The 13573-nt window shown below is 33.1% G+C and overlaps 3 protein-coding genes across 16 annotated transcripts; 2 read left to right on the top strand and 1 right to left on the bottom strand.

The window, feature by feature from the left end:
- Nucleotides 1-1598: 1598 nt before the first annotated feature.
- Nucleotides 1599-2592, top strand: LOC114378278 (heavy metal-associated isoprenylated plant protein 26-like). Its single transcript, XM_028336847.1, has 2 exons — nt 1599-1943; nt 2123-2592. Exons 1-2 carry the CDS (start codon nt 1860-1862, stop codon nt 2297-2299), a joined length of 261 nt encoding a protein of 86 aa, XP_028192648.1. The 5' UTR covers nt 1599-1859; the 3' UTR covers nt 2300-2592.
- A 1997-nt stretch (nt 2593-4589) lies between these two features.
- LOC114379745 (WD-40 repeat-containing protein MSI3-like) lies at nt 4590-7423 on the top strand. Its single transcript, XM_028338434.1, has 6 exons — nt 4590-4954; nt 5040-5351; nt 5473-5616; nt 5950-6074; nt 6243-6338; nt 7005-7423. The coding sequence occupies exons 1-6, from the start codon at nt 4649-4651 to the stop codon at nt 7225-7227; spliced, it is 1206 nt and encodes a 401-aa protein (XP_028194235.1). The 5' UTR covers nt 4590-4648; the 3' UTR covers nt 7228-7423.
- Nucleotides 7424-8009: 586 nt separating this feature from the next.
- On the bottom strand, nt 8010-11698 carry LOC114379746 (basic leucine zipper 23-like). 14 transcript variants are annotated; one of them, XR_003659593.1, is made up of 6 exons: nt 11476-11698; nt 10555-11367; nt 8983-9047; nt 8749-8846; nt 8504-8558; nt 8010-8364 (listed from the first exon to the last, which is right to left on the bottom strand). XR_003659593.1 is itself a non-coding variant. In XM_028338437.1 (4 exons), the coding sequence occupies exons 2-3, from the start codon at nt 11339-11341 to the stop codon at nt 9019-9021; spliced, it is 816 nt and encodes a 271-aa protein (XP_028194238.1). In that variant the 5' UTR covers nt 11342-11367; nt 11476-11698; the 3' UTR covers nt 8010-8558; nt 8983-9018. The 14 variants fall into 14 exon arrangements, 3 of the variants coding, with proteins under 3 accessions (XP_028194238.1, XP_028194239.1, XP_028194237.1); XR_003659595.1 differs by having other exon boundaries at nt 8504-8846; nt 10514-11367; XR_003659596.1 differs by lacking the exon at nt 8749-8846 and having other exon boundaries at nt 10514-11367.
- Nucleotides 11699-13573: the final 1875 nt, after the last annotated feature.

Raw genomic sequence — 13573 nt, 5'->3', positions numbered from 1 at the left:
GTGAACTATGAATTTGTCTTTTTGTGGAGGGAAGGACCTATCCCAATCCCATGCATGCTTTACTTGAATACATATTGTTCTATGAGGTCGCTTTTCTATGCCCCATAACAGTGAAAGAAAGAAAGAAATTAGAGCAAAGAGGTGAATTCTTTTGAGTGGTTCTCGTGCAACTTTGACAACACCCCCAGTTGCAATATTGCATGCTGTTTACCAGTCAATAGTCAGTAAAGCATGTCTAGAAAAAGCTGGAAGCGGATATATATGAATGATTCATTCAGTCTTTGAAGTTTGAACCAATATTTTATATCCCCTAGCTAGCTAATTCCTTTTTTTTACCTTTTTGGTCTTACAATACATATAGCTTTTTCTTTAAAGAAAATCTGCAGAGTTCATTCATGCACGTCTTTAATTGTATAATTACTCTATTCGTTGACATCTTGTTTCCTCGAAAGTTCAGACCATAGGGTAACTTTGTCTTTCTCTTTTTTCTCCCAGATTCAAAGTGTAGAACAAAAAATATAAAAAAAGGACTTGGGAGCTAACAATAACGTACATAACATGGATGAGATGGGAATTGAAGTCCATATATCATTAATAATTGTCCTTGTCCCTTAAGTCGTGGAGCGAGGGGACATGGGAACATACCGACTTTGACCATATGCTAATGACTTTTACCTAATTGATATTAACTCCCAATCTAGTACCTAAAAACCTTAAAGTTGGTGATATTTATGCTGCACCAAATTTATACTTATCTTGTCTACACAACCAAAATAATCTAATTAAGTGGTCAGGAACTAGGAAGGGGTGCCTGGATTAAATTAATTTATTATCTAAACATACCAATATTTTTTATAAAATGTTACTGATTTGAGTGTGTTGTCATTCATTAAATTTAAATTTCTACTGTAATTCAAAAGAATATACAGTTTCAGTGTTGTGATGAACGCATAAGTAAGCGAGTCCAAGAATAAATGATGATAGACTTTTGAGTAAAAAGAATTTGTACATTGCCAGGGACATGAAACGGAATGTAGGAATCATTTACTATTATATTCAATTCTGTAAATATATATATATATATATATATATATAAAATGTTTAGTAAGGATTCATTTATTTATTGGCACGTAGGTATCATCTTTAATTATTGTTTCCTGTGTCCAACTTATCAACACATTCAAACCCAAATTATTACTATGTAATACATATATTCATCTTTTTTTTTTTCAGTCAACACCCATTTTTCCATGAAGTAGGTCCAATTTATTTTTTTCAAAAGAAGTGGCAGCCCTTGGATGCGGCACTGTACAATGGGCTCGAGTATATTTCCTTGTGAGGCCTTTCTGAGCTGACACTAATGAGATTGAGGCCTACTTACATGGGCTTAAAGCAAAACAACCCAAAGATTTCCCTTTGGGCCTTGAAAGAAAAAAATTCAGGGAGTTTCTTTTGTTCTGTGCACCGCCACACCTCTCTTCCCGGACGTATTTGGAAATAAAAATATTACTTGAAAAAGATAGAATGGATACCCCATACGGTCATTACATTACTTGTAACGACCCACACCTCCTTTCCTCAATCGATTAACATTGCCACCCCCATGCATCTCATCTCATCAAAACAAAACCAACCGACTAAATGTTCGTTTTATTTTGGCTGTTACTATTTCTTACGGACTTGTCGGTTTCACAGCTAGAACTTTCTACTGCATCCGATATATATAGTATTCATCACTCGTTTAATTTTTAGCCTTGGTCTTCGCAATAAATAATAGTAACTTCTAATAGATGAGGCCAACCAAAGTAGTAACGTAGTAGTAGCAACCAGCAACAATATTCAATCTCATACACAGAAAAATGGGTGCTTTGGATCACATCTCTGAGCTCTTTGACTGCTCCCACGCCAGCTCCAAGCTCAAGAAGAAACGCAAACAATTCCAGGCAAACCACTTCATATCACAATCATAGATTTATATATATATATATATATATATATATACACACATCATATCCGTGCCACTATGTTGTAATTTTTCTTTTTATCCGTCGATCAGTATTTAAGATTTAAAATAATTAACGCATTGTGTTGAATTAATTGAGTCATTTGATGCACGTAACAGACGGTGGAGGTGGAAGTGAAGATGGACTGCGAAGGGTGTGAAAGAAAGGTGAAGAAATCGGTGGAAGGGGTGACAGAAGTGGAGGTGGATCGACAGGGTAGCAAGGTGAGTGTTTCGGGGTACGTGGAACCCTCAAAGGTGGTTTCACGCATCGCTCACCGCACCGGCCTTACGTGAAATCGTTATGTGAATCTGATGTGAACACCACACCACACCACACCTCATCCTGTCTTATTGGTTAGTTTCTCTTTCCTTTTGTTTTTCTTTTTCTTGTATCATATCGTAGTAGCAAAAAAAAAAAAACAACATAAAAGTAAAATAGGTCACCTGTTCATGAGGGGAACGCTTTTGGCAATGGACATGTATCCTTAATAGTGATGTTTTATTTATTTATAATGTCATGTTGGGAAATTTGATATCTTTGTATTGTAATTAATGATTATTTTATGAATCCATATATTACAAATTAATGCGCCTTTTTTTCTGTTTGTGTTAGTATATATTTTTTTCTTGCTATGTTATTTCAGATTAGATCGATAAAACTAAAAAATTAACTTATTGAAATATAATTAATTATAAGTATTTAATAAAATTAACGGTAAAAGAAGTAATTGAAAAATTTTAAATAACAAAAAAAATTGAATAAATTTTTTAAGATAAAAATGAAATAAAATACAATAATCTTCTTAAATATTTAAGAAAGTTGTTTCATCTAACATTTTAAAAGATGCTATAAAAGTTATAAAAAGAGTAAAAGTTAATTGAAATGCACAACTAAACATAGCTCAGTTGTGGTTTGTTTTTTCACATTTTAAAACAGATTGTTTTGCCTAAAAACATCACACAGCATGCGAGGGGAGGTAGATGCATGCATATAACGACGTGTCATCGTAGATTACTGGTTTGTTTATTTCTTTTACTGATCAGGTGATATTAGCGTTTTTTTTTTAAAAGACTGGTAGCAAGCTATGATAAAGAATAATAAAAAAAGGAAATAAGAAAAAAAAATGCTGTCTTATCAATATTTATAAGAGATCAAACTCACATATTCGCAATTCATCATCCTTCGAGAGACGGAGCGAGGAAGAAGCTTTTCTGCTTCAATTTGAAGAATAAATACAATCATACACTTGATAATTGAAAATCTCTTAGCAGGATGAATTATAAATTGAAAAGAAAAAATTAGGTACACAATAGTTCAAACAATCAATTAAAATAAGTAGGTGAAAAGTTATAATTAATTAACTTCATGATTACATGCAAAAGCAACCCAAACAAGTATGAATGATTACATGGTTGATATGAAAAAAGATAATTTACCTCTTACGTATGGCAAGTTGGGAGTGGGTTTGTATGTGTGTGTATAAAAAGAAAACCACGGAAAAGTTATATGCATCTCCCCACTCTTCATTTTCTATTATCTTTGCTTTTACTTTTATTCTCTTCATGAAAAGACCATCTCCCCACTCTCATGAACGAGAAAAGTAATTTACATTGTAACCGAACTTAATTAAGCATATTTTTAACAACTGTTAGTAATACTCATCTTGAAATATTCCTAGCTCACATTTTATTTTGTGGGTGATGTTGTTTGTCGTCGGTCATTCTAACTACAAATTTGTTTGGAATAACATTCAATGTCCTCTCGATCGTTATCTTTTTTTTTTCGGGGACTCTCGATCATTATCTTAACTTTTAGTGAGATTCTTTAATGAATTTAATTAAAACATATAATAGTGTAAACCTTTTTACATTGTCTTTTTAATTATAAATCATTATATATGAAAATATTGTTATCTTTTTTAAAAGTATTATAAAATTATATTTAAAATCATTTTAAATTGGTTAACAATATATAAATCTTTACACCAAGAGTATGTAAATATTCTAACTATGTCCGAAATACATCTGAAGATGACAACAAAAAAATCAAAATATAGTTTAACGCGCCTATACAAATATTTGTGATTGATGGAATGATAGCCTTCGTATGAGTAAGCTATATCATGAATTAGAATAGAGGATTACCATATTTCAACGCGGCCCTTTAATTGATTGTTGTTGAAAGTTAGAATGTCACAACCCAAGCACAAAAGTTGATGAACCAATGTAAAAGCAAAAGGATGAGTCTCTGGACTTGGGTTAAAGTTATTTTTCTGGTTTAAAACTTTAATTTCAGACTTTTTGTTAAATTAGAACAATTCACATCAGTTGATCTACGAGTTTGGTGGTAAGTTGAGATTAAATTTATTTTTTAATTTAAGAATGGAAAATAAAAAATGTCCCAATATTTGTTTTTAATCTATATCAAAGATATTATCCGAATAAAAAATTATTAAGGATATTATCTAGCAATAGTTATTTATAGATGGGCCTGGGGAGATTTTGAACCAAATAGACCTGACCATCTAATCCCAGCCCAAGCCCAGCGCAAGTGTAATGCTCTGCTCCACTATTAAAACCTGCGTTTCTCTCTGACAGTGGCATTCGCGCGCGAGGGTTTGAAGTTTTGGCGCTGAAAGAAAAATGGCGGAAGAGTACGAGGAAGGTGGTGAGGTTGAAGAAGAGTTCTCCGTTTGGAAGAAGAACACTCCTCTATTGTACGATTTCTTCATTTCTCACCCTCTTCAATGGCCTTCTCTCACCGTTCACTGGCTTCCCTCCTCTCCCCAACCTCACTCCCACCCTTCCTTCAATCTCCACAAACTTCTTCTCGCCACTCACACTTCCGAAGGCGAATCAAACTTCCTCATGCTCGCTGACGCATCCCTCCCCGTAGACACCTCACAACACATCGTCGCCACCGATCCGAACAACCCCGTTCTTCCCAAGGTTTGTGTTTCTCTAACCCCTTTTTTGCTCCATCGGTTTATGCGTACCAACTGTTTGATGAAATTTCTCTGCTAATTTTTTGTAGGTGGAGATTTCTCAAAGGATTTCTGTTGATGGGGAGGTGAATCGAGCGCGGTGCATGCCGCAGAACCCTAGTATTGTTGGTGCCAAGACTTGTAATTCCGAGGTTTATGTGTTTGATTTCACCAAGGAACGTGGGAGTGCGTGTGACCCTGATTTGAGGTTAAGGGGTCATGATAAAGAGGGTTATGGTTTGTCTTGGAGCCCTTTTAAGAACGGGTATCTTTTGAGTGGTTCGCATGACCATAAGGTTTGCTTGTGGGATGTGCCTGGTGCCTCTCAAGAGAAGGTGCTTGATGCACTTCATATTTATGAGGTAATGCTGAGAATTGGTGACGGTTGTTTTTTTATGCTTGGTGTGCTGTGTTGGTCTTTTTTGTTAGGTTAGGTTGCCTGGCATTTTGGTGATTGAATTGGGCTTTTGATTGTATTGGCAGGGTCATGAGAATGTGGTTGAAGATGTGTCATGGAATTTGAAGGATGAGAATATGTTTGGGTCCAGTGGAGATGACTGCAAATTGATCATTTGGGACTTGCGGACAAACAAAGCCCAACAATCAGTCAAACCACATGAAAAGGAGGTATGCTTCGTAATCCTTGCAGTGTCTCTTGTTCGTCAAGTGTGCTGACTGCATGGGGTTATGACAACCACCACATTAGGGTTGTGTGTACAATGACATTGCTAAAAACTACAGGATTTTGGAACCAATGATAGTACACACTGTAGTTAATATTTACCGTAGTTTGTGTGCCTTTCTTTTTGTTGTAGTTAATTGTTACCGTTGTTTAAACTGAAATATACTCCCCATGTCTCTGTATATTTGCCTCATCCGACTCTCATCTCACTCTTTACCGGAATATCGTTTGTTTGTTACTGATAATGTTATATTGTATCTGTTTTCTTGTTGGATCAGGTGAACTTTCTTTCTTTCAATCCATATAATGAATGGATTTTGGCTACAGCATCTTCAGATACAGATGTTGGCCTCTTTGATACACGGAAGCTGGCAGTGCCGCTACATATTTTAAGTAGCCACACGTATGTCATTTGTCTATCATGCTGTGTGTATTAACAATGCCTTGGTCCGTTGGTAAAATAATTATTTTTGTTGATACTATTTCAATGTGACGACTGACTAGTCATTAGTAGCTTAGAATATTTCAATTTTGTTTACTCACTGATTTGGTTTGTTTTTAATGTGTATAGAGATGAAGTTTTCCAGGTAGAGTGGGATCCTAATCATGAGACTGTGTTGGCATCTTCTGGTGCTGACAGACGGCTGATGGTTTGGGACCTTAACAGGTAAGGGCAGACTCCAGAATGTTTTGTTTCTTTCTCTTTCTTGACAATTTGTTGTGATTAGTTGATCTACTACTGTAAGAAGAATTATGGTCTAGGTTATCAAATCAAGAATTGCCAAGCTAACTTTTGAATTGGGAATAGATGATATGGTGTTAAATGTAATAATTTTGAACTAGAAATTGATAAAACCACCTCACCATAAAGCAATGAAATAGCCAAATAAAGTGCATGCATCGAAGGAATGAGTGGCAAATAAAGTAGTGGAATAATCGAATGATATATGTTTAGAGGTGTTCCTTTAATTTCTTTTGATTTAACAATTTAAGTCTATATGACTTGTACTTTATGGAAATTGGTGACATAAAAGTGAGAAACAAAAAGGAAAAAGTAATAAATTGCCGAATCATGTGATTCATATTAATGATATGAAATTGCAATGGTTCATTATGAATCATAAAATTTAAAGTCATTTGAGTTTCTTATGATACAAATCCATAAGTAGCCAAATCACATTGTAGGATTCGAATAATGAATCTTAGATTCTAATAACTATGATTATGCTTATTTAGATTCACGGTGCAAACTCTATATTCAATAATGGCATAATAATTATAAACAAAAGGATTTGAAATCTTCCCTTAACGCTTTATTTTCATGATGGCTCAGAGTTGGTGGTGAGCAGATAGAGGGAGATGGTGAAGGTGGCCCTCCTGAACTACTATTCTCTCACGGGGGTCACAAAGGGAAAATATCAGATTTTTCATGGAACAGAAATCAGCCATGGGTTATCTCAAGTGTAGCTGAGGACAATTCTTTCCATGTCTGGCAAATGGCTGAGAGCATTTACAATGACGGAGATGATGACAACATGTGGACGGCCGATGATTAATTAACCAGACACATGATCAAAGGCGATGATGCTCTTATTACCATTGCTTTATTGTTTTAATGGAATCTTTGACCATTTGGTGTCATGTGAATGTCTTGTGATCATTAACAACTGGAACAGTGATGGCAACATAGTATCTTTGTCAAACATGAACTCTTTTTTATATGCAGAATTGATTTCTGAAGCACGTTTAAAAGTACTATGATGATAAATCCTATGTCTGCCGCAGCGTGCTTGAGACTTGAGAGTTTATACACACACAATGATTGCTTTTACAACAGAACTAGAACAATAAAGTTTGAGGGTAAGAAAGAAATTTCCTTAGTGTTATTTATAAATAATTGGTCTTTAAACGAAAAAAAGTTTGTAAATAAAACTCTTGAGGAAAAATTGTTTTTCAAAAGGCTTTTGTTATCTCACATTAATGTTCATCGAACAAGTTTGATGTCATTAATAAATTGTAGATGTAGCTTTTGACATAAGAAAATTTTAACGTTCAACAAGCAAGTAAGGACATCTCTAATGTAGGTGTTTCATAAGTTTTTAAAATTTAACAATATTGTTTAACAAGTTTTTACTATCGAAGCAGATGACTTGATAGTGACTTACTTAAGTGGGTTACTTATGTATTAACAACCGTTGTTTAATTAATTCTTACCAGTTAAAGATTTTTTAATTATAAAATTTAATATAATTCAAGTTAAACAATTACTCTAACAACTTTAGCAATAGAATAAATTTTTATGTCGAATTTTTAAATCTATGTAACAATGACTCAAAAATTTAAGATAAACAATTTATTTAAGCAATTATTTACTATAGAGACTCTAACGCAAAGTAAAATTATTACAAATTTTGTCTACAACGGCGGTCGAAGTAGAAGATACAATAATGTAATGTTTTATTAATCATTCCAAAAGAGGATCAGCAAGAGCATTTTTAATTTACCGAAATCTATTCAAGACTTGTTCTCTAAGGGCAGACAGGCAGATATGCTTTTCCCATCATCGAAACAGTTACTTTGCGTTCTCAAATACAAAACAAATCACTTGTCTGTCTTAACTTGTAGAAGACATGCCCATATGCAAAATCTTCAGTTAAAGGAACAGTTCCTTCTACCCTTGTCCAGCAAAAATGCTAAAGACAGAAGTAAACCTCTCATATTATTAAGATAAACAAAGATGGAAAAAGAACAACGCCGGCAACCATACAAGCCAATTTTATCATTTCACTCACACAAAATTATATATTACACAAAATGACATTGGTGTCTCACCTGTCCACAGCACTAAGTACTGAAAGATGAAACACACCCCCATCTTCCCTAAGTTCTGCAATCCAGCAATGAAAAACTAGCGAATTTAGAAAACATGAATCACCACTTTATATCCTCTTATTATTAAACAAAGTAAACACTACTCACATACTTGACATATTTAAAATTGGCAGATCATAGAAACTTTTGTGATATCAGTTTAACTTGTCCCATGCATAAAAAAAAAAAAAAACAGGAAACTTAACTGCATAGAGAAGCACCAAATCTGTCTTGGCCAGAAGCTATGCTGGCTGCAGATCAACTACTCTATTTCGTTTGAATAAAACATTAATCTATGACTAATCTTCCATAGTAGAACAGCCATTCGAACCACGATAATGCAGCAGAGGGTCAAAAAGAGAAAATTGTTTTAAAAAAAGACTTGATGGATAGCTGATGCTTCAACTGGTAACGAGATATTTATTGGAAGGAGATATTACCATGGCAAAGATGAAAACCACCAATTTATTAATTCTTCAACCAGCTGTCACAGCATGAGATCCCCCTAAGAAATAAACATCCATTAGAGCATTTTAAAGTCATCATACTGGACTCAATCCCAATTCTTTGGGAAACGGGGATAAAAGGAATTGAATAATAAATAATTGAAAAAAAAACCTTGTTTCAACCCTCTAGGTAGAGTTGGTAAAAACGTTCAGCACAATAATTTGGTACTTTGAATCTTTAAATTTCAATTGCTTAAATCTTCTGGGAGGAGATTTAGTCATAAAACATGGCACCATTTTGTTAACTCGTGCATACATACATGTTACATGTAGTTATCTTACAAGTCTTACAAGAACTCTAATACTAGTAAATAGTAATAGTAATACTGTAATAATAACTACCCTTTCAAAACCTAGCATTCTCACAGAAGCTAACAATAATACCATATAAAATCTAGCAATCAGATTTCAGCCCTAGAATATAAGGACAACTACGAAATTTAGCAAACACAAACTATACCAAATATATGTTAAAAAAAAGGTGTTTCTGTGTGACCATCTTAATTCAGAACTCCCAACAATTCATGACCTAAACAGAAAAAATGTAGAAGATCGCATTGTTGAGCATGAGCAAGTTCACCTCCCATGCTTTTCTCTTTCTCTCCCTCTCTCAAATCTCAACACTTTCTAATGACGGAGCCAGAGGAGGCTTACGGGGGGGCACTGATAAAATTTTCATTTTTTTTTATTTAACGGGTGATAATAGTTATATTTATGATATTTGAAAAGTATAAAATATAAATTAGAAATATTTTTAAAGAAATTATTAAAATTATATATAAACGAGATGAAACTTAAAACTGTAAAAAAAGGCCAACTAATAGATAGTGGGTGGGGGAAAAAAGATCAAATCACACAAAAAGAAAAATACATAAATTGAATGCTCTTTATACTGTAGCCTGTAGGTAAAAAACTTGTGCCAAAGAAGAAAAATTGACAGATTCTACTATAGAAGTAGTAAAAGAATGGTTGAATGAGTAATGGAAATGTTAACATATAATACTAAATTCAGTACTAAAATATGGTAAATCTAAAGAAAAGACAGGTATACAACATGCAACGAATATAAACAAAAGGCCAAATCTAATATCCAATAAATTAAACTTTTCCTAAAATCACTTTCTTATGAAATCCTGCACATTAGAACTTTTTTTCTTGCAAACAAAAGGCCCACAATGGCAAGAGAATATGTCCATGAGAGCCATAAGCTTGGTAGAGCTAGCAAGTATTATTGAAAAAATTTCTATTAGTCAGGCCCCCTAAGTCACTACATAGCTCCGTCCCTGGAATCTATACTGCACGTTTACAAAGCAAAACTAGATAACAAGACAAACAATTAGCACTGAATCCAAAAAAAAGTGACCGAATATACTAGGCAGATCATAATCATACCATGAGCAGCAATTAAAATGCAAGCTAGTATAAGCACAAATTCAGTAGTAACAAATCAAACATTTCAATTTACCCTATAATCAGATAGTGTGTGTCATCAAATTCAAGTGCCACCTTTTCTTTTATTTGATGCAGAAGAATTTACATTAGACCTTGCCTGTCCAACCCCACAGGCACGAAGATCCTTGAGCCCCAAATTCTGGCTTGCCAGACACTGCAGGTTCTCAAATTCACAACCATCAAACTCTTCCCCATTCAAAGCCGCACTCTCCCCAATTTTCCCATAGGGGTGATGGCAATACACCCGATCATCACATTGCAAGTTACAAGGGTTCATCACATAAGAACCAGGCAAGTTAGCCACCGGAGGGTTCGCATTCGGCGTTGGTTTCTGATAGGGAAACGACCCAATTTCCCCTTCAATCCTCCCCCTTATGTCAACCAACAAACACTTGAGCCTCGCGATTTCGGCCTCGAGAGCCGCCTGCCCCTTCAGCTTCTTCATCAAGTGCTGGTTCAGAGCCCTCAACTTCACAACCTCGTCCTCCAGCGACGCCGCACGCGCCTTCTTCTTCTCGCGGTACTTCCGGACGGCCTCTTTGTTCCCCAGAGACCGCTTCTTCGACGACGACGACTTCTTCTCGGCGGACTCGGCGGTGTCATCGGTGGCGACATGGTCCTCCTCAGGGGCGGGGACGATTTTGGTGTGGACATGGTAGCACGTGTGAGTGTGGGAGAAATCGGGGCCGGGAGGGTTACACGTGTGGGTGTGGGTGCAGGCGTGCGTGTCCTTGAGAAGCTCGTCGAAGAAACTGTCCATTGAACCGCTGCTGGGAAGCTCACCCATGTTGGGACTCGAAAACACTTCATGGTTGGAGAAATCAAGCTCGCCGTCATCCATTGAAACGGAAACACCCAAATTCAAACCTAGTAAATAGTGTGCGAATTTGAATTGAATAGCAATTGGGAACGAAACCCTAATAAGATAACACAGGCAGGATATGGGAAACAGAAACAAAAGCGAAATGGACCTACCGGGAAGAAGCGATAAGTTCAGAGAATCCACGGATTGATTACTTTCAATCGGTTCTAATTTATACGTATTCTTCTAGTCTCAGACTTACATGTGATCGAGAATGTGTGAATGTCTGATTGTTCTACGATGATAATTCGCGTAGGGCCAAGACCTCTACCTCTTCTCCTTATTCTGGGTCCACACTCTCTATTGTCATTGGTATCAGAATAATATTCTTCCTTTTCTCCCTTTTTAATTATAAAAACTTAATTATTTTAATTTTTAATATTTTTTTAAAAAATTATTCTTAATTTAGTGTGAATCTGCTTATCTTCTTCGATTAGAGAAAAAAAAATATATAATTTAAGATATTTTAGTAAAATAAGAGAAATAAAATCAAATCTTATCGTAAGAAAAAAAAAATTGTTGACCGATAGAGACAGAGAAAATAATACCAAGTTTTGTAATTGTACTTCTATAATTTATTAAATCACTTTCGTCTTTCTAAAGGTACTAAGATTTTATCATCATAATACTAATACTGTATGAAAATCATTATTGTTTGTTACAATCAATTTTGTGTCGTGTTTTCCAAAATTACTTTCGAAACCTAGTCAAGTAGTCACCATATGATTTATATCAGGCCATACACATGCAAAATTTTCATTTATTTTTTTGTATGATATTTTTTATATACTTTTAAACAAGTTATTAAACAACATTTATCTTACCCTAACTCATTATAGACAATTCCTTATCTCATATAATTTCTCCACTGTTAATGCATTCTTTAACATAGACATTTATATGTAAAGATAATACAGCTTGTTTTTTTATTTTATTATATATATATATAAGTGTGTGATTTATTTATCTATATTACTAGAGTGTTGTGACTGGTACCATGTACGGGTAAATATTTTTTTAAAATAAATTTTAAATATGTATTTTTTAAACTTTTCTAGTAACTTGTTTATTCTAACCATTTACTTATTAGTTATTGTTGTCTATTATTAATGGTTGTTATATATAGTAGACTTTTAAAAAATACAATGAGACAAATAATAATTAATTATATGTTAAATAGGTTAGTAATTTATATTTGTTGAAAAATAATATTACAAAAATCTAAACTTAATTGTTGGCTATAATAAAAAAATATTTATAAAATAATTTTCAATTATGTATTTTAAAATTAAGACTTAAATTCATATAATGTGTGTCATTCATAATATATATGTTGATTTCTGAAAAATGATATAAAAAATTTTAAAATTTTAACCTATAAGAATTTTTAAAATTTTGAATTAAGAATTATAAACTAAAATTAATATTTTTGTCCTAGATATCAACAATGTATCATAAATATAACGATTTTAAAATTATTAATTATTATTGTGTAACATAAATAGTCAGTTGAAGATTCAATTAATTATTATATCTTAAAAAAATATGGAAATAATAAAAATAATAACTAAATTTATGTTCACTCAATAAATTATTTTTATTTTATGTTAATTTAAATATGTTGTAATTTTGAATCAAGATATATTAATGTTATTAATTAATCAAAATTAAAGTATATATTACTCCTAATTATTTTAAATTAAATATTTTTAAAAATAATCGATTGAGTATTTTATGTTAAATATTTTACTCAATTTACATATCAATTTATTTAATTATTGACATGTATAGTTACTCTAGACCCATTAATCTTCAAAGATACATCCCTTTATTATTTTTTGTTTCCTTGATGGTCTTTTATTCTTCAACTCTATTTGAATTAAAAAATAAAAATATTAGATACTCATAATTTTCACAATTATATATAGTGATTGTGAAATGATACTTGATTAGAAAATATTATAAATATTTTTTTTATATTTTTGAAGGTTATAATTGTTTTAAAATTATTTTATATGCAAATAATTGTGCATAAATTATTAAATAAGTGTGAGGCTAACACACAAGGAAAAAATAGTGGAAGACCTCAAAGAAGGTTATTATTCATACTTGAAAAATATATTTATTCAAAAGGCTTAAATATAATTTTAAATCTCCATATTTTGTTAAATCCGTAATTTTGATTATTCTATTTTAAAATACAGACATTTG

Source organism: Glycine soja, chromosome 12, assembly GCF_004193775.1.
Source record: "Glycine soja cultivar W05 chromosome 12, ASM419377v2, whole genome shotgun sequence".
NCBI lineage: Eukaryota > Viridiplantae > Streptophyta > Magnoliopsida > Fabales > Fabaceae > Glycine > Glycine soja.
The sequence above is the reverse complement of the archived record's forward strand: the minus strand, read 5'-3'. Positions and strand labels throughout refer to the sequence as shown.

Bases quoted from the DNA above. Each gene is read 5' to 3' on its own strand.
- LOC114378278 (XM_028336847.1), top strand. From the start codon at position 1,860: ATGGGTGCTTTGGATCACATCTCTGAGCTCTTTGACTGCTCCCACGCC. The intron at 1,944-2,122 runs GCAAACCACTTC...TGCACGTAACAG, and splicing joins AGAAACGCAAACAATTCCAG to ACGGTGGAGGTGGAAGTGAA.
- LOC114379745 (XM_028338434.1), top strand. From the start codon at position 4,649: ATGGCGGAAGAGTACGAGGAAGGTGGTGAGGTTGAAGAAGAGTTCTCC. The intron at 4,955-5,039 runs GTTTGTGTTTCT...AATTTTTTGTAG, and splicing joins ACAACCCCGTTCTTCCCAAG to GTGGAGATTTCTCAAAGGAT. The intron at 6,075-6,242 runs GTATGTCATTTG...TAATGTGTATAG, and splicing joins CATATTTTAAGTAGCCACAC to AGATGAAGTTTTCCAGGTAG.
- LOC114379746 (XM_028338436.1), bottom strand. From the start codon at position 11,341: ATGGATGACGGCGAGCTTGATTTCTCCAACCATGAAGTGTTTTCGAGT. The intron at 9,048-10,554 runs GTGGCACTTGAA...TTTATTTCTTAG, and splicing joins TGCATCAAATAAAAGAAAAG to GGGGATCTCATGCTGTGACA.